Source organism: Artemia sp. Qi Xiang Cuo, chromosome 9 (assembly GCF_049724085.1).
Source record: "Artemia sp. Qi Xiang Cuo chromosome 9, ASM4972408v1, whole genome shotgun sequence".
Lineage (NCBI taxonomy): Eukaryota > Metazoa > Arthropoda > Branchiopoda > Anostraca > Artemiidae > Artemia > Artemia sp. Qi Xiang Cuo.
In genome coordinates, this window is record NC_142802.1 from 57,321,814 (window position 1) to 57,349,036 (window position 27,223).

Consider the following 27,223-nt stretch of genomic DNA (forward strand, 5'->3'; position numbering starts at 1 on the left):
TACAGCCTTAATATGGTCACACAAAAACAACTTAGAAGTTAACATAAAAAAAAGCAGTTCGAAAATGTACTCTCAGGTGGACAAGGGAGAAGCTTAACATCGATAATTAGAAATACAAAAAAAACTTATAGGTGTGAATAATATAGCCTCTGAATTGAAGAAAAAGCAATATCAAATGATTATAACTTTAACACATTTTTGTAAGTAAACATTTCGTGCAGTATCATGGAAGACGAAAGGAAAAATATTTTTATGTTTTAGGACCAGATTACAGTCGCAAAAACCCTTAGTCAATCCCAAAATATTTTGTATAAAAAAAATAAATAAATAAAATTCAGGAAGGAAAAGCTTTTTTTAATTTTAAAACAGAAATACAGGAAGTTACAAGAACCCTTGTTCAGTCCCAGCATATTTTGAAAAGAAAAAATCAGACAGGAAAAGCTTTTTTTTTAATTTTATAACTCAAATACAGGAAGTTATAAGAACCCTTTTTCAGTCCCAGCATATTTTATATAAAAAAAAAAGAAAAAAAAAGAAAAAAAAGTTCAGGTTGAACAGCAATACTAAGGACACAATTCCCTAGATTTTAATCAAGATAATATTATTCTATTAGAGTTAAGAATCTTATTCATGGTAGCCATTATATCATTATCAGCATCAACATAAAATAAAGTTTTTAATTAACTAATAAATTTTACGGTAGATTCTAGAAGTGAAACTAGATTAAGGAAAATTGTGACGCAATAAATGACGAAAATTATGTCACCAAAACAAGCTTAAAGTGTTGAGTGCTAAGTCAGTTACACACCTATATTGTAAAAAAAAAAAAAATTAATATATAAATATTATTGATCAATTTCACATCTTTTACCAGGTGTGATTGTACTAAAAAAAGGAAAAAAAGAAGAAAAAAAAATAGTAAATCCTTAAACGTAAAATGATTAAACTACTCAATATTTTGTGTAGATAGTTAAATTTTGATAAGAATTTAATGATATTTCAGATTAGAATTGAAGTAAATTAGATGATTATTATACAAATTAGACTTTTAGTTATTTGTCCAAGCCAAAGAGCATGAGAAAAGAGACAAGAAAAAACTTCGAATCGCGAAACAGAAATTAAACGGAAAAGAAAGCGAAAAATATTTAACATTAAAATTACATTATCAATAGATAAAAAAATATAAAAAAATTAACAGTATCACTGAAAATGCGGCATTACTCAGCAGAAGAAGCAAATTCAAAAAAGCTATTTCTTCGTTTCTTAAAAATTTAGATTTCTATATCTCCTGGCTCGTATTAAGCAAGAGAAAAACGGATAGCCTTTTTTTTACTTATCATGCCCATTGATTCGGACGTAATTTTTAGAGAAAAATCTGTTTTTGGTATTAAGTACTCTCGCTTAGCCCCGGTCTAGCAGTTAGTAAATAGTTGACACTGCTGACAAAAATTTTACTCATTCGACCCCAACATGGTGCTATTGAGATGTGTTTATTCAGTGTTTTACAAAAATCTATGCACACTTAGAAGGCTTTTGCTGTTTCCTAGACAAAGGAAAGCTGATGCACTAGCCTATCCTGATTTAGCTTGATTTTTCATTGTTTTGAGAAAAAAAAAAAAAAAAAAAAAAAAAATAAATAAATAAATAAATTAACAAACCATATTTGTCATAGTTAATGTATATAACCGTGAGGAATATCCAGAATTAAAATTGAATATATGCTAAGCCAGCATCCTTCAAATAGCATTTGTATTATACAATCACTGGATTGATACACCTTATTCTGGAGAGATCTTCCAAATCTCCCCTGAAATATTTTCAGACAAGCGGAACCCCCCCCCCCACCCCAGCTAACTTAATTCTTAGTCTAAACTTATTCTTTTCAGATGAAGGGGGTATATTAACCCTTTCTTCAGACTAATCTGGCCAAACAATCGCAAAGAATTCAAAAATTTTCGGCATACAAATATGGTTTTTGAGGTTTTATGCCTTTTGAGGCTTTTTAAGGAATTCCTGGTCTTCCACAACATCAAATAAGTAAAATTCACTTCCAATAACAATATCGGGTATACCATCTACAGACAGCTTCATTTTCACAGAACCTTAAAGATTTTACGTGCAACGAGAAATATACGGTGACGAACTAAGTCAAATTATATTGGATTGTTTCCTTAAATCAAAAACTCATTCAAGAGCTCCAAAACCTAATAATCAAAGCAAAACTATGAATTAGAAGCAACAGCAATATTATAAAGAAATAGAAAAAAAGTTATCAACGCAAGATCATTCAAGAAAGAAAAGAAAATCAAGGGCTAAGACTGTGCCTGTCTCAACAGAATTCAAGCACACCAAATTACTTACAAACATCAAAATACTTGTAAAATATATCAGATAATAGACATTGTATTGCCAAAATAATATTAAAGAAAAGGAAATAAACGATTCCAAGTAGCCAGGTGCCATGAGTAGTTTCTATGGTAAATAGTAAAGATGGCGGCGTTCGAATATAGCTAAATTTGGCCGGATTTCAATTTCGTCAACCCAATACATCTAAAGCCTTTTCTGGAGACATTGTTGATCAGCAATCTGTTCTGGCAAGAGATTATTGACCTAAAGTTGCGTTCTTGCAACCAACAAAGATTTTGTTGATCAACATTGTGGCTGAAAACGACCCATAGTTGAAATCGTTGCTTGTCACACTTGTTGCTCAAATATAAGTGGGAAATTCCAAGGATGAATATCATGGGGGAAAATTGCTCTGGTTCTTACAGTTTTTGAACAGAAAAGAACAGTTAATTAAAAAAGAGTGCTAAAATAAGACATAATAGGAAGGTAATTTTTGAAGTTACCCACCCTTTGTTGCTGGTGGTGAGGAACGCGGGTCAGAGGCGAGACTACAAGCTGAGCCACTCTCGAACCAACCCTAAAGGAGTAGCTGGAGAACTATGGAGAAGGTAAACAGAAATGGTGTGCGAGAGCAAAGACAGTTTCAAAATTTGATCACCCAATAAAAAATTGCGGGAGTAAACATAAATTTAATTGAAAATAGTAAAACAATGTTCAATTGATTTTGAATATATTTCCTTTTATTTCCAACAATAATTAAAATTTGTGTTCTCGCCAATAATTATTGTTGATCCACAACTTTTGATGAACAAATCTGTTCTTGCGATTGTTGATCAACATTGTTCGCCAGAAAATGCCTCCATATCAAGCTGGTGAGTCAGCATATTTAGCCTAACTAATTCTGCCATCTATGTTATTTAAATACAAGCTATTCACAGCACATCCCTGATTCAGTCATTTCCTCTCTGAAATACGTTATCTTAATTGATAGGCATTTTGTAATTATTTCAATCAAAGTGACGGTCTACCAAGTTAGAAAATTAACGTAATTTTAGAAGAATTTATTATTTATTGCCAGTTAAGTGTTAATTTTTTTTATTTTCAATCTCCTTTAAAATAAGAGCTTAGCTGATATTTTATTGTTTTTCTAATTAACGCTTGGCAACACCTAAAAACGATTATCAAATAGGCATAGTAATGAAAAGGTACTAAAATACCAACTGAAAACGTGTCATTCGGGGGAGGGTAACAGAAGGACCGTAGCAAGAATTAGATTCGTGGAGAATGGGGGGGGGGGATAAACCCGACATCATTTTTAGATGTTTTCGGCATTCATTTTTGAAAACTTACAAAATGTAAACAATGTGTCTATTCTGGAGGGAGGGAGGGGGGGGGGGCAAATTCCAGTAGTTTTTACGTATTTTTATTGATTCTAACTACCCATATTTCAGGAAGTTTCGGGCCTTAGGAGATTGACACCTAACAGCATTATATCGAGTTTAGCCTGAATATTGTTATAAGCCAGTCATCTGGAAACTGTCTTAAATTTATAACCTTACATGGTATTTGGTTATTACTCATATTGCTCATACTCTCATCTTAACAATAAGCATTTTATCCCTCAGACACGTACGCAGACTTTATTGCTCGGGGGGGGGGGGGAGGCAGGGGGCAATGACATGAAAAAACTATTTGATAATTTGAATAAGAAGTGCCCAGAAATTCAATAACATTTTAGATTTCGGAGATGGGACGGCCCAGAGCCCTCCCTCCTGCGTACACCCCTATTAGCCCTTTTTTACAAATTTTAGATTTCGGAGATGGGACGGCCCAGAGCCCTCCCTCCTGCGTACACCTCTATTAGCCCTTTTTCAAATTTTAGATTTCGTAGATGGGACGGCCCAGAGCCCTCCGTCCTGCGTACACCCCTATTAGCCTTTTTTTCAAATTTTAGATTTCGGAGATGGGACGGCCCAGAGCCCTCCCTCCTGCGTACACCCCTATTAGCCTTTTTTTCAAATTTTAGATTTCGGAGATGGGACGGCCCAGAGCCCTCCCTCCTGCGTACACCCCTATTAGCCCTTTTTTCAATTAAGATAAAGTTCAATAAACTATAATACTAATCAAGCACACACACATGAAAAAAGCTCTATTATGCAAAGCGACAACTCTATAAGGGTCTTTTTACTACAAAGCGTTACTATATTGCTAGTATGATAATGAGTCTTCAAATAATACTGTAGCGGACAAATACAATTAATAACTGACGAAATATATAAATATATATATGTATATAATTTTTTTACTTTTTTAAATCTGAAAAGCCAACATTTGAACAAAAATTTAAATAAAAATAAATTAGTTGGCCTTTCAGCATAATCGTTCAGCACAAAAAATAAGCTATATAATAGACATTTCTGCTTAAATATATAAAATATATGTATATATAATGTCCTTGGAGTTTAATACATGTGCAGCTATAGGCTGCATAAAATGATTTCAAGTAAACCCATCACCCCCCTCAGAACGTCATTAACGAAAAAATAATTAGATAAACTTCTAAATAACATAAATATAATCACTCATATATAAACCCTATCCCCCCTTCAAATCTACTAAAAAAACACATCAACTGTACGAAAATAGAAAAATAAAGATTCTACAAAATACTTTGACAGGAAAAATCAAACAAACCAACCTCATATTAAAATATCGCATACTTGAGCTCAGTAATACAATTTGTAAAAGGAGACATTATCATCGGTCGTAATCAAACACGCAACCAGGAAGTTTCACTAGGGTTGAGGGTGGGGTGTTCCAGTTGGAAGAAAAAATTTCTAATCAAGAGCTGCGATAGCATCAAATTAAAGCACTTTTAAATCTTCATAAAAAGTTTTAAGTATATCTAAAAACAAGGGGGGGGGGAGGTGGATACATATGGGTTTAGGCCTAAAACTGAAGTGTTTTATTGTCTTCTTATACATAAGGATCATTGCCCCCCTGGTCCTGCTGGTTCTCATAGAGCTTATCCAGAATTTTGTTTTGTTTTTCATGGGGGGGGGGGGCTTTACAAAACGCATCAAAAGTCCGTTTATATGTATTTTTGTTACTTCTTTACGAGTCAGAGAAATAAATTTCGGGGGGATCCAAACCTTGCAACCCCCCCTGGATGCGGTGTTGAAGCTAATGTTAGTAATAATGACTCCTTTTACTCTCTACAAATGCTATTGTATAAAAAAGTGATTCCCAAACCGGTTTTAATCCATCCACATCTCAGTGTGAAGCAAGGTCAATTCATTGTGAGTTCCTGACCTTGCAAATCAAGTTTAATTCAATGTCATTACTTTTTTTTCTTTCCGGCACATTCGATGTTTGGAACCGCAAGTTGTTTAGGAAATGACTGTTAGAATAAAAAAAAGAAAACTATTAATAAAAGGTGTTTCCCCAAATCTTAAGCAAAAAAAAGAAGTAATTTTCAGGATGATAAAAATAAATATTCTTTCAAAATTTTTAATACGTGCGCAACAACGAAAATTGGAAAGAAGAACGCACTATGGACACAAAACAGGTTTATCTATACTGAACTTTTAAAAAAGAAGTTTTTGATTATTTTAATGTAAAACAAAAAAATAATAACAACGAACCTCCCAAAACTAACCTCCCAAAAATTGAAAGTTACTCAACTCGCCAGTCAGAAAAGAAAATCAAAGTATTTTAAGCCAAATTTTTAAATTTCAGCTAAAAAATCAAAATTGGGGAAACAAAAATAATTACGCTTATTGAGATCTAAGGAACATTAGAGATAATTCCGAGTTTCTGTGGTGAGAAGAACACCCGCTAGGAGGGTAATAATTGAAAAAAAGATAACACTTTTCTGATCGATAGCTTTACTTATCCCCTTCCTCCAAAAACATCGCATGTTCCCACCTCATTTGAGCAAATGAAAAAAAAAAATCGAAGATCGAAAAAGTTTCATTTTTATTCCTGAGCAACTTCGCGATTAATGCAATAACTTCTTTTTACTTCGATAGTTAAGAATAAATAAACTATTATAGTCATAAATAAGGAAAATAAAATAGGTTGAAGCTAAAAATTTGCATAGGATTTGGAGAAGTTAAGGTCCCTTGGAGCTACTAGCAAGAATTTCTCAAAATACCACCGAGTTTGTATTGATGATCGATAGCTGCACTTCCCCACACCGGAAGGTCTAGTTTACGCAGATACAAATTACTGCCAAACTAAGATTCTGAATCCTCCCAACCATAAATAAATCTAGAGCTTGCTGTTACTCCGATGAAGGCCAAGCCTTAATTGGACTTAGCCCCACCTTCACTGTCGGGAAAACCAGGTCGGGACCCGACAAGGCAGCGGAATCTAATCTGACCCCAACATTTTTTTTCAACCCTCAGACAAGCAAAAAGTAAAATGCAATTGAGCAAGCAATTGACGATTTAAGCTGTCCTGTTGAGAAAAATGAAAGGACTAGTTTAAAAATATAGAAGATGGTTTCTTTTGCTGTTAAAAGATTCACGAGATTAGGAGACCTTGGGGCAAAAAATAAAAAACAGGAATCACTTTTTCGTTTTAAGTATCACACAAAATAAGATTCCAAAACAAAAGCACGTATTTCATTTGCGCTCCTACATGACACTTTGGTATGGGTAACTTCCAAAGTACCGGTTATCTGAAAAAAAAAGGTATTTGCAAATTATTGCTATATATTCAAAAGGCGCGAGATTCATGTATTCAATCAGTTGATGATACGAATGGCGGTTTTTACTCCAACGTGACAAACTGGACATTCTTGTCCTTCTTCAGCAAGATGTTGTGCACAGCTCATGCAGAAAAGATTATGACCACATGGAACCAAAGCTGCCACAACTTCAGATTCGCAGCACGAAACGCATTCCCGCTTCAAGCTTCCGCGAGAAGACCCTAAACTACTACCGACTGGTGATACGCTGCTTCCGATAGGACTGCTTGAAGGCGAGAGGGATCCTCCAACTTCGCTGATAGCGCTGTCACAATCTGTCATAGTGTTTGCAAGTGATGCCAAAGCTGATGAAAGCGATGCAAGTGGATCAGAACTCACGCGTCGAGCTGGGAGATGGTCTAACTCATTATCGTAGCCAACGCTATTGCTTCTCTTGACTAGAAGCGAACCAAATCCAAAGCGGGATTGATTGAAGTCGTTTGACCAAATGCTTGGCTGAGGTGCAAACGGAGGCGTGTCGCGACCCAGACCATCATCACTGTCAGAGCCATAAATGCTGCCAAACCGGCTGAGACTTCCAAAAGACGGCATCTAAAAATAACAAAACCATTATAAATATGGTAAAAGTCTCATTAGGTAATGCTGTATACCTTAAAAAGAGAAAACTAAAGAACACAGTATTCTTGCAAGTAAACACACACACTTCATAAAACACTTATAAATCTAAAACAGAATGAATTAAAAGGGACACAAACTTTTCACAAGGAAAAACGCCTCATACAATGTAAAAAATGTCTATAAGCCTTAAAGAGGAAACTAAAAAGAGCAAAGTTTTCTCGCAAGTAAACGTACCTCATGCAGTCTAGAAAAAAAGTGTGAATCTAAAAAAGAAGAAACTAAAGGGGTGAAGTCTTCTTGCAAATAAACACACCTCATACAATCTAAAGAATATTTATAAATCTAAAAAAGAGGAAACTAAAAAGAACGCAGTCTTCTCGTAAGTAAACGCACCGCATGCAATATAAAAAAACTTGTAAATCCAAAAAAGAAGAAATTAAAAGGGGCGCAGTTTTCTCGAAAGTAAACACATCTCATACAATTAAAAAATTATAAACCTAAAAAAGAGGAAACTAAAAAGAGCGCAGTCTTCTCGTGAGTAAACGACCCTCATATAATCCAAAAATAAAGATATTTAGATCTAAAAGAGAAAATCAAAAAGGGCGCAGTCTTCTCGCAAATAAACGCACCTCATACAATCTAAACAAGAAGTATTAAAATCTAAAAAAAAGGAGCAGTCTTCTCGCAAGTAAATGCACCTCATATCATCTAAAAAGAAGTTGTAAATCTAAAAAAGAGGAAATTAAAAAGGAGCAGTCTCCTCACAAGTAAAAAATTGTATGCACCTCATGCCGTAGACACCCAAATTAATCAATCAACTGGTCCATAAGCATTAGCATATTCATTTTAGATCTACCTACAGATCAAAAATTTCACAAAAATCTTCAATTAAATCAATAATTATTTTTAAGTATAAGCTTAAATTGTACATTCATATAATACTTTGTCCCTTCTAATTCTTTTTGAACTTCTTGTTTATTCTATCTTTCAAAAGCTTGAAGTAGTAGACAAACCAGCAAAACTTGTTCATGTATATTTTAAATAATAATTTTAATTATTTAATATAATCTTAAATGTATATTTTAATAAGATTGGCCAATTCATGCATCTTCTTTGAAAATACAAGCCAGTGAATTTTTCTAGCCTTCATTCAAAGCGTCAAAACTAGCGTTTCTTATGAAATTCCTTTATATTGCTAAATCACACCAGAATAAACTTTTTATTGTGAGGACGAGGAAAATGTTGAAAATGAAAATCTTTGTTGAAAGTGATATATCTATTGAAATATAATTCAAAGAATATAATTCAAATTGGATTGAAAAGGTTAAGTAATACTTTTTGTATTATTATTTTAAAGATAAAATTCGAATAAATTTTCTTTTTTAAATAAATTACTGAGTAAGACTTTTCAATTTTCCTTTTTATTTCTAATAAATTTCAATAAACTGACAGAGACGATTTCCCGAAGTTAGTAAAGAACGAATTACAACCAAACTTTCAAGTGAGAAAAATTCAAGTGAGAAAAATTTGCTATTTGAAGCTGATTCAGGAATGGTACCTATGATTCCGATTGATCTTAAAATAAAAGCTTATTGTGACAACATATTTATGGGAGTTTCGAAAGATAGCCTGAAAACCATCGAAAATGACGGCAGATCGAAAAGAAAACTGCACCATTAGGATCAATATTATCGGAAACCGCATACAGGGAAGTTAAGGACGCCCTAGACGGTCAATCATTTTGATGGAAAGCTTCCGTCAATCGATTGATTAAAGCATGATCGACCGTCTATGAACCTGTTTGACGCTTGAGTCAAGCGTTGACGATGATTGATAGAAAGTTCGAATGACTCAATCGGTTGAAGAAGGTGATTGACCGTCTAGACTAGTTTTGTTCAAATATTGCATCAGTTACGCGCCAACAACAATGGAAGATATACCGGAAGAAAGTAAAAAGTGGAGCACGAGTTTATTTGTTTATTAATTGAGTTATTAATAAATTAATTGAGTTCTATTAATTGATGACCCAGAGTTATAGAAAAGTTGAAAGTAAAGAATATTTTAACCAAAATAAGAAAAGTGCAGTATTGGGCAGGATATTGCAGGCGGCAAAGATATTGAAACCAGATAATACAGTTTTCGAACTGAAAAAGAAAATTAATCTTTTAAGAACGAATTTCAATCGCGAATACAAGGCGACCGAGCAAAAAAAAGAAGTCTGTAGCAGAATTGTACTTTATTATACTAGCAGTAAAAACTCTACTGTCTGGTGGGTGGCGTTTACCCCCCCCCCCCAAACTTACCCGTGGATGGTTACCACCCCTATGCGGATGGTTGGTCTCTAAATCCCTTTGCACTTAAATACTCTACTTTTATAATAACAGCGTTGACCAGAATTATTCCTAGAAATCATAATGGAGTAGTAGATATCGATTTCAGAGTTTTGATGAGTTCTTTAAAGTTTCTGTTGTATACCTCTCGCCTCCCGAAAAAACCTTTGGTGGAAAATATCCTTTTGCTGGGTTTTTGATGGAAAACCTTTCCACGGAGGAGGGGATTACCGGCATGATTTTAAAAACCATCAAAAATTAAAGTGTGATAAGAAAAAAATTTCACTCGAGTTCACTCGAGCTAAAAAAAATTTTTGGTGGAATTTTCAGCTAGAATGAAAAAAGGGAAAAAAGAGGAAAAGGGAAAGAGCCAGATTCTAGATTCCACTGACCAACTTGTACAGTCAGCTACGAAATACTTCAAGCAACATCAAACAGAACAGAATATTATAGCTCAAAGTTGGGCTATGAAAATGAAGAAGGTACGCCCAGACCAAAAACGATTTGCTGAAAAAATATCAACGATACGCTTTTTGAAGTGGAGTTGTGCAATCTGACGAGAGAAGGAGTGCGGCTCTCATCTTTCTTCTCTATATTGCGCCGTACTAACTTGAGTAAAAAATCAGAACTATCTTGGTCCATTCTGATAAAGTTTCTGTAGTCCTCTTGTTCTGTATCGCGCAGAAGGTCCAGTAAATGATCATGAGTGAAGCGATTTATCATCTTGTACTACTTCTTGGACCAACGACGTTTCCTATTTTAATTTTTTTTTTCGCTTTAGCACAACCAAAGTAGTCTACATGCAAGAAAAGCCAAACCAGCATTATTCTGCATTTCACACACCATAAACACTTCACTACCCGACTCTGAACTGAAACTAAAAATCTTGCCGTGAGTTAAATTAAACTTGAAATTAGTTTTGGTCAAGATTAAAGGGTTGATCGAAGAGTCGATTGAAGCACACGTCAATCCATTGACAGAAGCTTTTGATCAAAATGATTGACCGTCTAGGTGTCCTTTACAACCCCCCACCTTGAACGACAAGGAAAATCGCTTTTATGCATGGGTAGCACTGGAACACCATAGAGAGCTGTTTCAGGGCTCAAAGGAAGTTGCAATATCTAGCGCCTTTTGTAATTAAAAAATAATGGAATAAAATGCAATATTTGACAGAAAACTGCATCTTCATATACAAGATGACCGGTTTGGCCAAGGTCACTCTTGCCCTTCTTCAGCAAGGCGTCGGGTACAGCTCACACAGAAAAGATTACAACCACATGGAATCGAAGCAGCTACAACTTCAGCTTCGCAGCACGAAACGCATTCCCATTGGCATAACATTAAAAGGTTTGCAGAACAGCTGTAGCTTCGTCGACAGTAGATGAAAGGTTAGGGATGTTTCACACATAGTCCTACAAATCTAGTTCGCACGTAACAAGATTCTTTTGTGAGAAGAGGGGGCAAACACTTATTATTCTTTCGTGCCGGGGTTAAAAAGCGATTTGGAACGACATTTATTTTCGTGCTGAACAAAAACACATAGGCTGAGTTTTAATATTTCATACTGCGATTTCAATCATGTGTGAACTTTCCTTACCCGTCAGCTGCAGTGGACATTTAGCCACACCTCTCGTTAGAAGCTTCTACTGTTAAATTCTGAGTAGGTGCCAAATTACTAATTATTTTCGTGCGATAAAATTAATCTGAACTTAAAATGAAGAAGATGAAATGTCAATTTTTGCCAATTACTAGCAATTTGGTTTTAAACGTCAATTACTAGTGTCATTGCAAGCGTCAAGTCACGTCAATGACCTTTAACGTAATTGTAAGCTTGCAGCGTCATCAGGTACTTGCCACTACTTTTTCAAATTATACTTCAACATAGGTACCGTCTATATAGAAGATGGGTAGCACATACAACAAATAGCAGTTTTACAGAGATGACACCACTTCCCAAGAGGAACGCAACGTTAAGTATTTAAGTGCTTTTTCAGATCAAGATCTATGAATTCTTTTATCAATGATTGATGGCACTAAAAATGATAATAAATGTATTGGCAAAAGATATATATATATATATTCATTATTTGGGTTCTTTATAATTCTTATTAAATCTACAAGTATTTTTGCTTTAGGATCATGATATTATGTAGTATTATTGTGTCTGAAATATTTATTTAATTGATTTATCGGTACACGATTTCACCTTCCAACTTCTAATAGCATTATTTGTTATTATTTTACTTTTTTTGTTAGCAGCACACCCTCGCAAGCGACACATTTGGTGTACTACCGATAGACGATAGGGAGGGGGTAGGGCGTGGGAGGGGGGGGGGTTCTAGCTGCCCTTTGATCAGAAAAGACATATCAAGTTTTTTACCCCCCCCTGACAAAATCCTGGATACGGCCATGATCACTCCTAAAAACAAAATCAGTATATTTCAAATAGCAATATATAATTCGGTACTGTTGCACTTAATGGTACACACGAAAGAAGTCAAGTTTGGTAAATGCCAATAAAAATAAAATCAAATAGGATGAATTAAAAAAAAAAAAATTGCCAATGGAGGAACAAGCTGCTCGTAAACTAGTCCAGTGTTTGATACACTCGCTCCAGAAAATTTTGAACTGCCGGTGATTTTGCACACTACACACCGGCTTTTGAATGACCTAGCTTCCAAACTAGTGCTCACATCAGCTTGTGCACAAGTTGCTAGTAGCGTTGATCTTGAAGATGTCGAACGAGTTGGTTTTAATGTAAAAGAAAATATATGATATTTAACAGACTATTGACGAAATTATGGTCGTAGCTCTGTTTTCATTTTAATTATATTATGACGGTCTCCAATGTATTTATGTTTACAGTTTTTTAGTTTCAATTATTTACTTAAATTTTATGTTTTAAAATCTATATTTAGAAAAGACAACTTCCACTTTACACCTTTTTTTTTAATTTCATAGAAAAAAAATCAGAAAAACTGTCGGCTGCTTTTTAGACCACTTCTCAAAAACCACTTGCTAAAAAAACAAAAATAAACTGCTGAAATGTCAGATTTGAGAGCAGGATCCATTTTCATAATATAGGAAAATATTAAGCTGGACCTAGGGACATCAGTTTTAACAGCAGATGACAACACGCAACTTCTGCAGGCCAAGTAGTCGGTTACTGAGCCAGTGGAGAATCTTGTGCGGACTCCACGGCTACTAGAGTACTCATTGACTTGTCGGCTTTTTATTAGCCGGCTTATTGACTTGTAAACTCGCCCTATGTACTTGAAGCTTAAGTTTAAACTCTGATGACTATAGGATAGGCAGTAAAAACTCACTCCCACTCGGAGCTCTCATTGCGTTATTCAGAAATTTATTCATATGCTAATTTAGCAGTGTTGCCAGAATTCCATTTCAGAGTTCAAAATGCTCTTAGGTCACTTGAAGTTTTGACTTATAAAATCGTCTAAACAAATATACTTGTTAAGTGTTATCGTCGAAATTTCGACTTTGTTTCGACCAAGTTTCAAATTCAACAACGATTTCATGTAATTTTTTATATGTATATATATACATATATATAAAAGAAAAAAAAAAAATCTCCTTCACTCACGTTCCTTGAACTTTGAATGAAAATTTTAATTATAATAACCTATACCTCATATTCTACTTGGTATACTTACTAAGTCAACACTTTTTTTAACCTTCATGTCACAAGTACATTTGAGTTTAGTTTCAGAAAAACTTTACCAAGTTCTGCTTCATCATAGAGACATTGAGCACATAGCCAAAAATAAAAACGTGTCAAATTCACTGGGCCAGAGCTCTAACTAACTCGGTAGGTACCGAAATCTCATGCTTACGTTTACTATATCTATATACCGCTATGCAAACCTTAATGGAGGACCCATCAGCTCATATAAAGTTGGTATACGGCTTGAAACTAGGCACGAACACAATCATTTATTTCAAAGGGACATACTTGGGGCCAGGGAGGGGGGGGGGAGGCGAGAAGAGAAATTAAAAACCAATTATTGGGAAAAATCCAATTATAAAAGATACAAAGAATTGTAGGACATAAACTTTCGAGAAATTTCCTGAGAACTATACCCACATTATGTATCAGTACTATCCATCTTAGGCAATTTGTTTTATTAAGGTGATCGTTTTTGCACAACCCCCCCCCCTTCCTCCATCAAAATAGGTATGTCTCTCCCAGGGGCGTGATTTGACATGGGGCAGGGGGCAACTGCCCCCTCCAGACCCAAGTCTCCTCCCCCCAAAAAACAACCTCAGTTCGCCCCCCCCAACTGAAATTTAGTTTGCGCAAAAAATCTTGTCAACATTAAGACAAGCCTGCACAATTCAAGTATCTAGAGAAACAGGTCAGTTTTCACTGTCATTTTCAAGTGATTTGGGAAAATTGGCTCCAACTTTGCCCCCCCCCCCCCGCAGGATTCTGACAAAATTACGACACTGGTCTCTCCCTCGAGAATATCAAGAATACCACTACAAGTAAAAAAAAAACTAGGGGTCAACGATCTAACTTGGGAGTCTCATACCCTGTATATGCATTAAAAGAGAAAAATAGATGAAGAAAATATTGAAGCCATTAATTTAGTACATACATCAGAGACTTTTGATGATGCGAGTCCAAGCAATCCTGAGGGAGAAGTCTCTACTTCAGCGTTTAGCTTCTTGTTCAATGAATTGAGAAAACCTACATCCAAAGGGTTGCGACTCTTGACACTTGTAGGACTTGTTTCGAAGCCATTACCAAAAAATGCAGCGATGTCATCATTATATGAACCTAAATAATAAGAATTTTAGGACAACTATATAATTTATAGAGTCACGGGATCAGAGCTGATCACTAACAGTGCTTTAAATACAAGTTTATAATTACTATCTTAGGTATCAGTCAACAATTAGGCCTGTTGGGAAGGAAAAATGTTAAAAAACAATTTTTAACTTCGTAATATGCAGAAAATTTGTAGTTAATCATTCCTTAAGTGCTTCATTTTATTTTACCCCCTCTAATGTGGAAATATATAGCCAAAATTATATATTTCCCATGGGTTTTGCACATACATCACTCTTTCGTTCCAACTTAATGCCCGCAAATTGAAGCAACGCTAACGAAACTAAGAATTAGGGGGAAGCCTCCCTACTTAAGACAATTTTTTTGATTTGCTTCTTACTCCTTGACACTTTCCAGTGCAGAAACGAAGATTTCTCAGCATCATCTGCATTAATCAAGGAATATGTTGTCAAGTTTTAAAGTTGTGCAATTAATTTGTTTTCAAGAAAATATGTTCTTTTGACAACTACCCATTTTGTCCCAAGTATGGAACCAGACACCATAGATGGGACTAGTGGAAACAATACTTGGGACAGACAATAAAAACATTTATTCGATACAAAACTCAGCTGTATAAAACAAACTTAAACCCAGAAGTCGTTCACTTGTTCGCAACACGTTAATTGGTGATAAATCAAGGATGAAAGACAAAATGTCCAGCCTGTCTTTTGGTCTGTTGAGAAGGCTGAGGCTTTGGCAAGATCATCACGATTTCGGTAGAACTATACCAGCATGAAGCATCAGTGGGGATGAATAAAGATGGAGCAATCCTCTTGAAATACCGAACCATTACTTCTTTTTCCTCTGCCACTTTTGAAACAATTTCACCAACACTGTGGCACTTTCCTTTTTTGGTGTCCTTTTCAAGTACTAAGACAAAGTCTCTAGTGTTCATAGCACCAAACTGAGGGTTTCTCTCAACTGAAGGTCCTTCCTGAGCATCTGTTTCGATTGGTTCAGTCAAGTCCGTAATATCTTCCGAGCTACTTTTGCTTTCAGCGAAAAAGGACTGCCTAGGCTTTTTTTTTTTCTACGAGGGTTTCTGAGAGCTCCCTTAGATTTCCTAGTTTGACGAAGCACAGCCTCCTCCTCAATCTTCTTCTTTTCGGGAGTATCTGTCAATATTCGACAGACCCCTTTTGGTCGGCCTCTTGTTGTGGCCTTTCTGGGACAAGCTTTAGGATGTGGTCTTATTGTGGCAGGCAAAACACTCTGGTTTGAAGTGCAGGGGATTCCTAAGTCATGAGGGGCTCCACCCTACTCTTCTGATTCTGAGGATAGCAAGTCTTCATCTCTGGGCTCTGACGCAGGCTTACTCAGTGGTCTATCGTTGACAGCTGACGGTGAAAATTCGTCGTCAACAAAAATGTCATCATTGGGCAAGAACCTGTTACTCAAAACCCTGCAGTGATGTTGTTTGGGGTAGATGAAAGTGGATAAGTGACACCAAGAAACTGCGGAATTTTGTACAAAGAAACTAGAATACCTGGATTGTTGACCATCCAGTTTGAAATCGCTTTGTTGTAATGGGATTTGAGAGAGTAGAACACTCCAAGATCAAGTGGTTGCAGTTGTTGCAACATGTGTGGAGGCAAGGTAAAAAGGATTACATGATTATCTTTGGAGGCCTGGATAGCTTCAACTGATAAATGGGACTCATGATTATCCATAATAATTAACTGTGGCTTGTCTTTGTTTGGCCGGACAGTGGCAATGAAGTGAAGCAGAAACTCGTTGAATAGAGAAGCAGTAGTCCAGCCACTGTCGCTAACACGTGCAACAGTACCAGGCGGAGCTCCTAGAGTCATCCTTGGTGTTGTCTTTTTCCTCGGGAAGACAAGTATCGATGGATTTGAGTTGCCAGCTGCTGAAACACAAGCAAGCATGGTCGTGGTCTGGTCCCTCTCAGCAGAAGTCACCCTTCCAACTTGATGGACTCTTGTCTGATGAAGAGAGAGAGAAAGAGAGGGGGAAGGCATACCTGGTCATGACATCACGAAGCATGGAAAAGAAGATCCCAACATTGTAGCGAGAGAGAGAGAGAGAGAGAGAGAGAAAGAGAAAGAGAGAGAGAGAGAGAGAGAGAGTACATAATGCAAAATTTTACAGAAAAGTTCAGAATCAAAGAGGGGGAGGGGGCAAATGTCCCCTCCGTGCCTACGCACATGCATGCATCATGTCCCAAGTACCAATACTTGGGACAGTCAAGTACGGAACCTTATATGTCACTGCAATCATGTAATGTTTTCAACAATTATGACAAAAACACATGAAAAACACCGATTCTAGTTTATAAAGATCCTAAACGACAAACCGGAGCCAGTAAATGATTACTGTAAACCTAATATTTCCCAAGACAGTTCATGGAACTCCACAAAAAATGTTTGATGTATAACCTGAAATTTTTGATCCTTCCACAAAAGAACAAAATGGCTACTGTCAAATTCAAACTTCAGCAGATGCTATCTGATAGACAGATACGTACTTCCCTACAATTATTTGGGGATTTTTTGCTAGATGGCTTCACTGTATGTTAAGCCCGTCCCAAGTATGGAGGTGTCCCAAGTACGGGGCCTTCCCCCTATTTATTATTACATTGTTCAGTCTTCCAATTCAAATATTCTTAATGTCATGATAGTATGTAACAAGGACACCAACATGGGATGCCACAGAGGGGTTCCAGCCCCCCCCCAGAAGAAAAAGTATTTTTTGTCCATACTGAGCTCCCTCCTTTACCGCCATTTTCAAGCAAGTTTGGTTAGTATGCCACCCTCTTTTGCATAAGCATCCACGGGGCTAAATTTGGGTAAGAGGGGGCCATATTTACGGAATATGGGGAGACTGAAGCTATAGGGAGAGGGAGTGCGTTCTGATAAACCTTGCGGGGAGCTCCTTAACCTCACTGTAAGTACTACTGTGGGCGCCTACATTAACTAAAGAAAACTGTGTTGCCCGTTTTGAAATTTCCAAATACAATGGAGAAAATGGAATACTAATGGAATAGAAAAATTCAAAAAGTCGAAAGTCGTGAAGATTTTTCTCGTTTTTTTTTTTTCATTAGGGTTGAATATGTCAAAGTTGTTTAGATGTAATATGTAATGCGTTTAGGTGAATAAGTCACGTATTCAGATGTAAGGCACTTCCATACTTCAACTTCTAAAAGGGGTTTAACCTTGAAACGAAAAAATATTTTTTTTTCATTCAAATACATATTAACAATATTAGCAAATCGAACGATTTTTTTTTATCTAACAAAACGAAGAAGATAATCCGACATTTTAGCTTGTAACAGCTATCGAGTTGCGAGCGTTCGTTATTCACAACCCATATGTTGAAAAAGTGCACTTTTCAAAAGGATAAAAAAAGAAATAACTCCAACACCATGTCACCAGCTGGTGGTTAATAATGCGAATAAGTACGAATAATGCAACAAAAATTCACAAGTTGTTGTAGATGGTTGAATATAAACATCAATATAGAAAAGGAGACAATACATATTAAACAATAAACCTTAAATACTGCTGAGATATTAAAGACGAGATGGGGAGGGGTTAAATTAATTTAGTTAGTTTAACTTGTTGGAAAACTCGGCCATTCTCACTAGCAAAACAACAACAGAATATAAGTGCAGCCTAAAAAAAAAAAAAAAAGAAAAAAAAAAAAAAGTGCGATTTACAAGTCTGTTTATGCTAACTTATTAATCAATCAGGAGTTGATTGATTAAATACCTTTAGTGATTTCATGCTACCCAACATCCGATACTTGTTGGAATTTTTTTACTCAATTCGGGCCTAAATAATGAATATAGAGAAAAATGTTCTGAATTTTGTCTAAATTGTGCGGATTTTGTCTTTTCCAACTTCTATTCCTAGGAATACTTGAATTCCCTTTTATTTGCTTTTTTCACTGTAGGTTATGCGGGTTAGATTGGAAAACAGAAGTATTCAATCATATTAGCAAATCAATATTTTATATTCTAAGTTTAAAGTTTTAAATGTTAATGTACTTTTTTTTGTTAATATTTCTTATGTTTCAAATCAATGTTTTATATTCTTCTAGATGGAATTACAAATTCAGTTTCGAAACTTATAAATATCATGGTTGCAGTGGCAGCTGCAACCTAGTAAAGAGCGAACCACAGCCCATAGTAATCAAAAGTTGAAAAACGTGTTTTCAAAAAAACTGTCTAGTGAGAAAAAAAAACTGTCTAGTGAGAAAAAGTATTTTCAGTGCTAATTGCTAAACGTCTAAATGTGACCTACTTTCTCCATATTCTCTAGGGAGTGTTTTCTGCTATTTATCAATTGTTTCGGCGAATAGCGGAAGTATACTGTTCTTAGATATAAGGGAGAAATGCAAGTTTTTGATAAGCTGAGTAGGGAAAGAAAAATGGAAAAACTATTTATATAAAAAAAAACAATAAAAAAGGTAGGATGGTACATAGGATGCAAAAAGGTTACAACTTCTCTTCATAAAGGTTTAAAATTGAATTCGCGCCAAAAATAATTATTATATTCGGAAGAAACCTAAGAAATAGGCATCGAGTGGTACCTTCACTTGAATCATAGTATATATTTGTTAATATTTTCAACCGAAATTAAGAAGTGGCATTAAAACTTAAAACGAGCATGCATTATTGCGTATAAATAAAAAAGATCATGACGGCCTTAATTTTGTCTTAATTTTTAGTCATAAATATGAAACGATTAATTTAAAAAAACTAAGTTTTTTTGAGGACTGCAAAGAGCGAATTTGAAACTTAAAACGGACAAAAATTATTACTTCACAGCCCATTTAATATATACTAAGAACACTTTATAGAATCAAAATATTATCAATCCCTTTTAAGATAAAGCAACAATCCATTTTAGGATTTTCTTTATTGTTATACGTTTAATTTGGTGTCACTTCTGCACAATGGCTTAGTCCGATGACTGGCTCTCGTTTTGGTTCTCAAAAAGGACATGTCATGATTAGTTTGTACACAAGTTCGAATTAAGGCCATCTTGATAGTATTAGGACAATAGACTAGCTTTAGAATTTGTATCATAGCTTGAAGTTCACTCTTGTATAGAGAGAAATAATCGGATTTCCAGAGTTCATATTATGTCTTATTTGATCTTCATTTCAAGGGATACTAAAGCATATTTCTTACAATCTCTATTGGTATTATAGCTGGTGAGAGCAAAATGCTGCTTGATAAATCAATCCAATATTTCTGCATGCTGTTCAATTACTTCGCGGTTATTAAAAATATTTAGTTTTACGCTTATGTTTTTAAGATAATTTTAATTGTATACTGAAAGTTACTAATGTCGAAACTGGTGTAAGACTATGGAAATCTTTATAGATTTGTTTAGTGTTGTCAGGATACTCATTTTTGACTCTAAATCAATAATCCTGTTTTTTATACTTTACTTTTGTGTTTTCAGTAAAGCGCTAGTTTTGTATAATCCTAAAAGCATAGGGAAACATAATTAGTCGGTTTATTTATACTAGTTATATTAATATATATATATATATATATATTAAATAGGCTGTGAATTTAATAATTTTTGTCCGTTTTAAGTTTCAACTTCGCTCTTTACTTCCATCGGAAAAACTTTTTTTTTTTTTTTAATTAATAAAATTTATGGGTCACACCATTTCCTTTCGGCTAAGGAGATTTCCCTTGCGCAGTCCTCTGCGACATCTAGTTTTGTCTGACGAAGATTTCATCTAACAATATTTTATGAAAATTTCTGAACTGAACTGAAACGCATCTGTTCCGAGACTTATAATAAGGTAGGAAAATTATTTCGCATTTTCAGCTCTTTTCAAAGCTCGCAGCCCCTTTGAATCTTATTTCACGATATTGTACACTATATAGAAGGATTGTTACAGCATTTTTTCTAAAACATTGTTTAATATAAGTAACTTATTAGGTGGTTGCTTTTTAAAAAATCCTTTCAACCCCCCCCCCTCAAACAAAAAATCCTTTCTTTCAGACCCCAGACGTGTTTACACCTCCAGTTAAGAACAACTGATTTGGGTAAGTATATATTATCTAATGAAATCTTTGGTAAAAATTCAGACAGAACTAGATGGAGGAGGAAACTGCGCAAAGGAATCCCCTTAGCTGAAAGAAAATGGTATGCATAGGTTTGCAGAGCCACTTAGGGGGGGTCCATTTTAAACAGAATTTATTCTTCTGCTTAAGAAAAATAAATGCACGAGAGGCCCAGCTGTCTAAATTTACAATTTTTGGGGCGTAAAAATAACCTTGGAAGAACCTTGAAGCTGCTAATTTTTAGGGGTTTCTCCCAATCTCCCAACGTTATTCTTTGATGTTTTTCTTATTCTTCTAAAGAGTTTATATCCGCTTACTGATATGTTGACATTTTCAGTCATGTTGACAGTTTTATACTTTTACTCATAATAAGACAACAATTGTCCGTATTCTTTTCAATAGCGTATTTCGCTAAATGATTTTTTTTTTTTCAATCTTGACAAACGTTATAACCCTGTTGAAGATATAATAATACAGCCTACTTTTAATGTTAGTCAAATCTGGCAACCCGTTGCCAAATATTCCTCCAGTTCTGACAGCAATATGGGATTCTATTTCTTTCTTGGCTGTTTCCACGTTTTCAGGTAGACCAGTAACTTCAAAAACCGGTTCTTTGTCTCTTGATGGGGTTACAATATATGTATGAGTAGTCTGTTGGATCCGCTTGATGGTAGCACCTTTCGGTCCGACTACAAGTCCAACAACGCGATAGGGGACTCTCACCTAAAAACAAAAATAAACTGGCTTTAAACATAATAACAATAATCTCGCCCCCCTTAATATTTTGAATACTTTTTCTTTCGGTATTTTCACTTCACTTTCTGGTAATCATGGTTGCAGCGGTAACTGCAACCTAGTAAAGAGCGAACAACAGCCCATAGCAACTAAAAGCCAACAAACGCCTAGTGAAACTGCCTAGTTAAATACTGCCTAGTATGAAAGAAACTGCCTAGTGAAATAAAAAATGTCATCTGACACTGACTCAGGAATGGTAACTATTATTTCGGTTCGTCTTAGTTTAGTGCGAAACGAAATTTATGGCGATTTCGAAAAAAGCCTGAAACCCCTTTAAAATGACGTCAGATCAAAATGAAAACTGTACCGTTGCAATCAGCAAGGTCGAAAACCTTGCTCAGGAAAATTACAGTCCCTCTCGTTGAACAACAAGGAAAATCACTTTTTTTTGGTAGCACTGATCTGTCTCCCTTTTTTTCTTTTTTTTTCAGCAGGCCTAGCGGGTTACCAGAACATCATAGAGATGCTTAATGGCTCATTCCAAAGATATTTCTTATATATACGTGCTTTTTAATAAATTTCGCCATCTGCAAGTGCCACATGGCACTAAAATGGCGTTAGCAGGCTACCAGAATATCGTAGACAGATTTTTAATTGGTAATATAAAATATGTTGCTAATACCTACGCTCTTCTTATGAATTCCACTATCTTTAATTACCAAATTACAATAGCAAGGGCAGTGCTGGTATAATGTCTCAAGTGGAAACGCTGGGGCTATTGGGAAAGCAGAACTTTTAAGAGTTATGTTTAATGGTTCATTTGAAAGCTATTGCTCATATCTAAATGATTTTTATTAATGCTACCTTTCGTAAGTGCGAATAGCACTGAAAACAACCTTTTTAGTGCCCCTTCTTAAGTGGAAAGGCTCTGAAGTACAAAACAAGTACTGTTGTAATAGCTATGTTCCAGAACTTTTAACTGGATGTTTACAAGAACCCCTCCCGTACACTCCCCCTCCCAGTCCCCTTAGTAAGTCTCATAAATAGTTTACCATTTATTAGATTTCACGCATGTCAATGTTAACTAGTTTCTGGGGAGAATTTGCAATGCACTCTTTGTCATGGTTGAAGCATTAGCTGCAACCTAGTAAAGAGCGAACCACAGCGCATATTAACTATAAGTTAAAAAATGTTAAAACGGTCTTCTTTTCTTCTTTTTTCCAGGCCTAGCGAATTACTATAACATCATAGAGAGATGCTTAAGAGCTCATTCAAAAGTTGTTTTTCATATGTACGTGGTTTATATAAATTCCGCCATCTGCAAGCGCCATAGGGCACGAAAAAACACTTCTTATGCCATTTTTCAAGGGGTGGTGCTAACAGGCTGCCAGAACATCGTAAATAGATTTTTGTTAACTCATATTAAAAAAATATTGCTCATATCTACGTTCTTCCTATAAATTCCACCATCTGCAAGTTTCAAATGTCATTAAACACGTCAATTTTGGTGCCATGTCTCAAGTGGAAAAGCTGGGTCTAGTAGGCTACCAGAACTTTTTAGAGTCATGTTTAACAGCTCATTTGATTACTTTTCCTCACATCTACGTGCTTTTTATCAATTATACTATTCGTAAGTGAGATAAAGCAGTGGCAACAACACTTTAGGTGCTACTTCTTAAGTTAAAAATCATGAAAGTATAAAACGGTATCATTGTAATAATTATAGACCAAAACCCTTAACTGGACGTTTACAAGAGCACCCCCCCCCCCGGTTGTTCCTCCTCCAAGCCTCCTTAATAAGCTACGCAATTAAAGTCCTACAAACACTAATATATTAAATTACATTATTAGAGGCGTGGTTCTGTCAGTACAGCGCTGGATTTCAAATTAGATTTTCATGCGTTCGATTCCTGCTTGAATTTTTGTTTTCAATCATGGTTTGTCCCTTCTTATGATTACTTTTCAGATAATCCAATATTTTTGCAAATGTGATGCACTCATTTCTTAAAGTATTTCCCGGGAAGGTTCATTTAAAACCTATTACTCATATTTACGTGCTTTTTAAAGATTTTACTATCCATAAGTGTCATATAGGACTAAAAACAGCACTTTTGGTGCCACTTCTTAAGTGGAAGAGTTTGGATGCATAAAACGGTACCATTGCAATAATTATGGTCCAAAGCCCTTAACTGGAGGTTTATAAGAACCCCTCACGGATACTTCCCCTCAAAACCCTCTTTGTAAGTTTCATAAATCACCAACTCATCTTAAAAGTAAAAGATTCGTCCTTTCTGCAGTATTTTCTAGAGGTTTCTTATCTCCCCTGGATCGGTGATGATAAAAAATTATACTAAAAATTATGTTTTCAACTGAAACTAAGGAGTGACATTAAAATTGAAAAGAAAAGAAATTAGTCCGTATAAATAAAAAAAGATCATGGCGGTTTTGTTTCTACATCAAATTATACGCTAGCTTTCTATAATCCTAGAAACATAGGGAAACATAATTAGTTCGTTTATTTGTACTAGTTTTTTTTATATATGTTAGATAGGCTCTGAAGTAATAAATTTTCGCGGCAACACCCCTCCCCCTCCACCATACAAAATCCCCTAATCTTTTTGCAAGAGTCCACGTCTAAATTAGCTACGACTATGTTCAATTTTAAAGTATGTGTGAATTTGGGTGAGAATTCAATAAATTATACAATACAGATTTCGAGGGGAGCCGGACCCCTGAACGCCAAACTGCCTTTCTGCCGAGAAGAGTCATACCTAGTTCACAAATATCTAACAGTACGTCACTAGGTATAATTTCATTCGACAAAAATTAAATATTGACCGTTAGAGAATCATTAGAATCCAGGGGCCCTCTAGTCTCAGATCATGAAGCACAAGACTATAATTCGTATTTTAACCGATTTGTCTACTGCATAAAAACATCCTGCCTTGTTGCCCTCAAATTTTATCAAAACTGCTGCTCTTAAATGCGTATTTGATCCGTCATATCTATCAGGAACGAATACAGGAATTCATTCTGGGGGCTCAGTTTTTTACATCAACAAAAATTTTTTATATATTTTTTACATCAACAAAAAATGTACCATTAATTGTGGAAAGACACAAAACTCATCTTTCTAAGTACCATTCTTTTTTCTTGAACCGTCTCCTAGAAATGCTAGCTAAAAATAGAATCTTTAGCAGTTTCAGACCATACCTCATCGATCCCCCACCCCCTTCGAGTTTTGCGTTGCGCAGCTATGCAAATAGATGACATGTTTCGAAATGGAAAACGCCACCACGGTCAAACTATGTTCTGGCAAACGTGATCCATCAATCCAGTAGGATCACAACCTCATTCACGAAGATTTCATTTAATTCAGAAAAATAGCCATACAAGCATTTTACGGTAGGGAAAGATGAATACTGTTCAATAAATCCAGCAAATATTTACCCCAAAACCCAGCTTGTTGATATTTTTTTGTAAAAAAAAAAAAAAAAAAAAAAAAAAAAAAAAAAAAAAAAAAAAAACCTTAGCATCTAGCCAATATCACCTTGCAACAGGGAAGCCAACAGGGGCGTAATTTGTTATGGGGAACGTGTGACAACTTCCCCTTACAGACCTCGGTTCCCTCCCCCCATCTAAAATTTAGTTTCTTCAAAATCTTTTCAAAATTACGATAAGCCAGCATAATTCAAGCACCCTCAGAAATGGGCTAATTTTCTTTAGTATATCTTTACCTTTATGGTAAAAAAAAAAAATATCAGTTCTCACTATCATTTTTACTTTATTTGGGAAAATTGGCTCCAACTTTACCCCCTCATCCCAGGATTTTGACGAAACTTTGCCATTGGAACCAACCCCAGGACGCCAATCAGAATAAATGATCACCTAAACTCCCCTCTCAAAGCAGGAATCATTCCCTGAGTATTTTTCAAGAATATATGAGAGAAAAGTAATAACTTTAGAACAAACGAGATTCTTGATCAAGATCCCTCGAGAAAAATGGAAGGGGGAAGAGAAAAGAGAGAAAAATACTTTATTAAAGTTTGGTGAAGTAGGCTGTGAAATTTCTATATTAGCCTACTCTTTTAGCAGCTGTTTCAGAATCCGAACTAATTTCTTCTTATTTAATGTACAATCATATTTTACGTCAGCAGGATTTACCTTCCCCATGAGAAAGTCTAAGGAATATCCATAAGCCCCTTTGTGTCGTGAAGGGGTCCTTATTTTTTTTTTCTTCATATGGCCTGAAATCCGCAAATGCGTAAAATCGTTATTGCTATGACCTATTCACAGTGAGATTTCACATACACCAAGATTTACCTAGCGTTAATTTGAGCCAATCAGATATTTCATAGAATTTTCTGATTGGCTGAAGATTTCTATTGAAAATTCAGATTTAATTTCTATTGAAATTCTCATCGATTCAAGCTAGCACCAGTTAAATCTCGGCATTAGTAAAATATCATTGTGAATGGGCCTTAACGTGACTTAGGCATATATTCTTGTTATCCTTGGTTACAGAGCACACAAATTCTTGGTTAAGCTTATCTGCTGCATCCTTGCAAACCAGAGGTCTCTAATATATCCGAGTTGTAGAAACATATTCTATGATAGAGATAATCAGAAGATCTATTAATGCTTATTAAAGATCCTATTGCCTTTTGAGACTACCAAACGTTCCCTGGGCGGGTGGGAGTTGAGAAACTCCTAATTTTGATTATTTCAAAAATGTATCAAGTGGGCGCCCACTTTCAGAAATCATATACACCAGGTGGCGCCTGTCAAGTGTAGTAGAACTGTACGGCACACCTGACGTTCTGAGATGTACACCACGTTCCGGAAAGTGAAGAGTCCCTGGGAATTTATTACGTATTAAAGCATAAAAATCAGGCGAGTCTAATACTAATATTAGATCATTACACAAAAACCGTAAAAATCCGTACAATGGCTCGGTACTTTCGCATTATCCGGGCCTCTCTAAAGTTTGGTTAATGCTAATGAAATAAAATGAAATAGGATGAATATATAATAGTTTAGAAACAAATTTGGGCTATATATTTGCACATTTGGGGGGGGGGGGGAGTAAAGCATTGCATATATTAAATATGTAACCTAACTTAGGTACCTTCCCCCCCTAAAATCCCAAAAACCGGTTTAATATCTAATACGCAATGCAAACCACGCTATCATTGCCTAATCTACAGCGGTTATCATGTCAAAAACGGGTTTTATCATTGCCTTCTCTACAGTGATTAAGCCGAGGCCCGGATAATGCGAAAGTACCAATGCCTCTTTCACATTGCTGCTTAAGGCCGTATGTTACGGAGCTCAAAAACGTAAACTGGTTTCTGATTGATGTATTAATTTTAACCAACCAATTCGAGCTACCATGCTTCAGTAGCAGGTGCAGTTCATCCCCTCTTCTGAACAACAACTGCACTAACACATATATCATAGGCAGTACGTTCGCGCTGCCTAAGTAAAGAACGATGTTAGCAAAATGTATAATTTTGGTTTTTTTTTTGTTCTTTTTCAATACCAGGGCACTTCGAATAGAAGGAGTTGTCCTAGAAACTTCG

General features: G+C 35.5%; 1 protein-coding gene across 1 annotated transcript in view; it reads right to left on the reverse strand.

Annotated features, from left to right (window-relative positions):
- Positions 1-1,836: 1,836 nt before the first annotated feature.
- Positions 1,837-27,223, reverse strand: part of LOC148948862 (RNA-binding protein MEX3B) — a 94,099-nt gene continuing 68,712 nt past the window's right edge. Inside the window, exons 3-5 of the mRNA XM_089094765.1 lie at positions 21,389-21,629; positions 14,625-14,806; positions 1,837-7,651 (exon numbers count right to left, since the gene is read on the reverse strand). Of these exons, the coding sequence (XP_088950891.1) occupies positions 7,097-7,651; positions 14,625-14,806; positions 21,389-21,629 (978 nt within the window). The 3' untranslated portion in view covers positions 1,837-7,096. The remainder of the gene's footprint in view (positions 7,652-14,624; positions 14,807-21,388; positions 21,630-27,223) is intronic.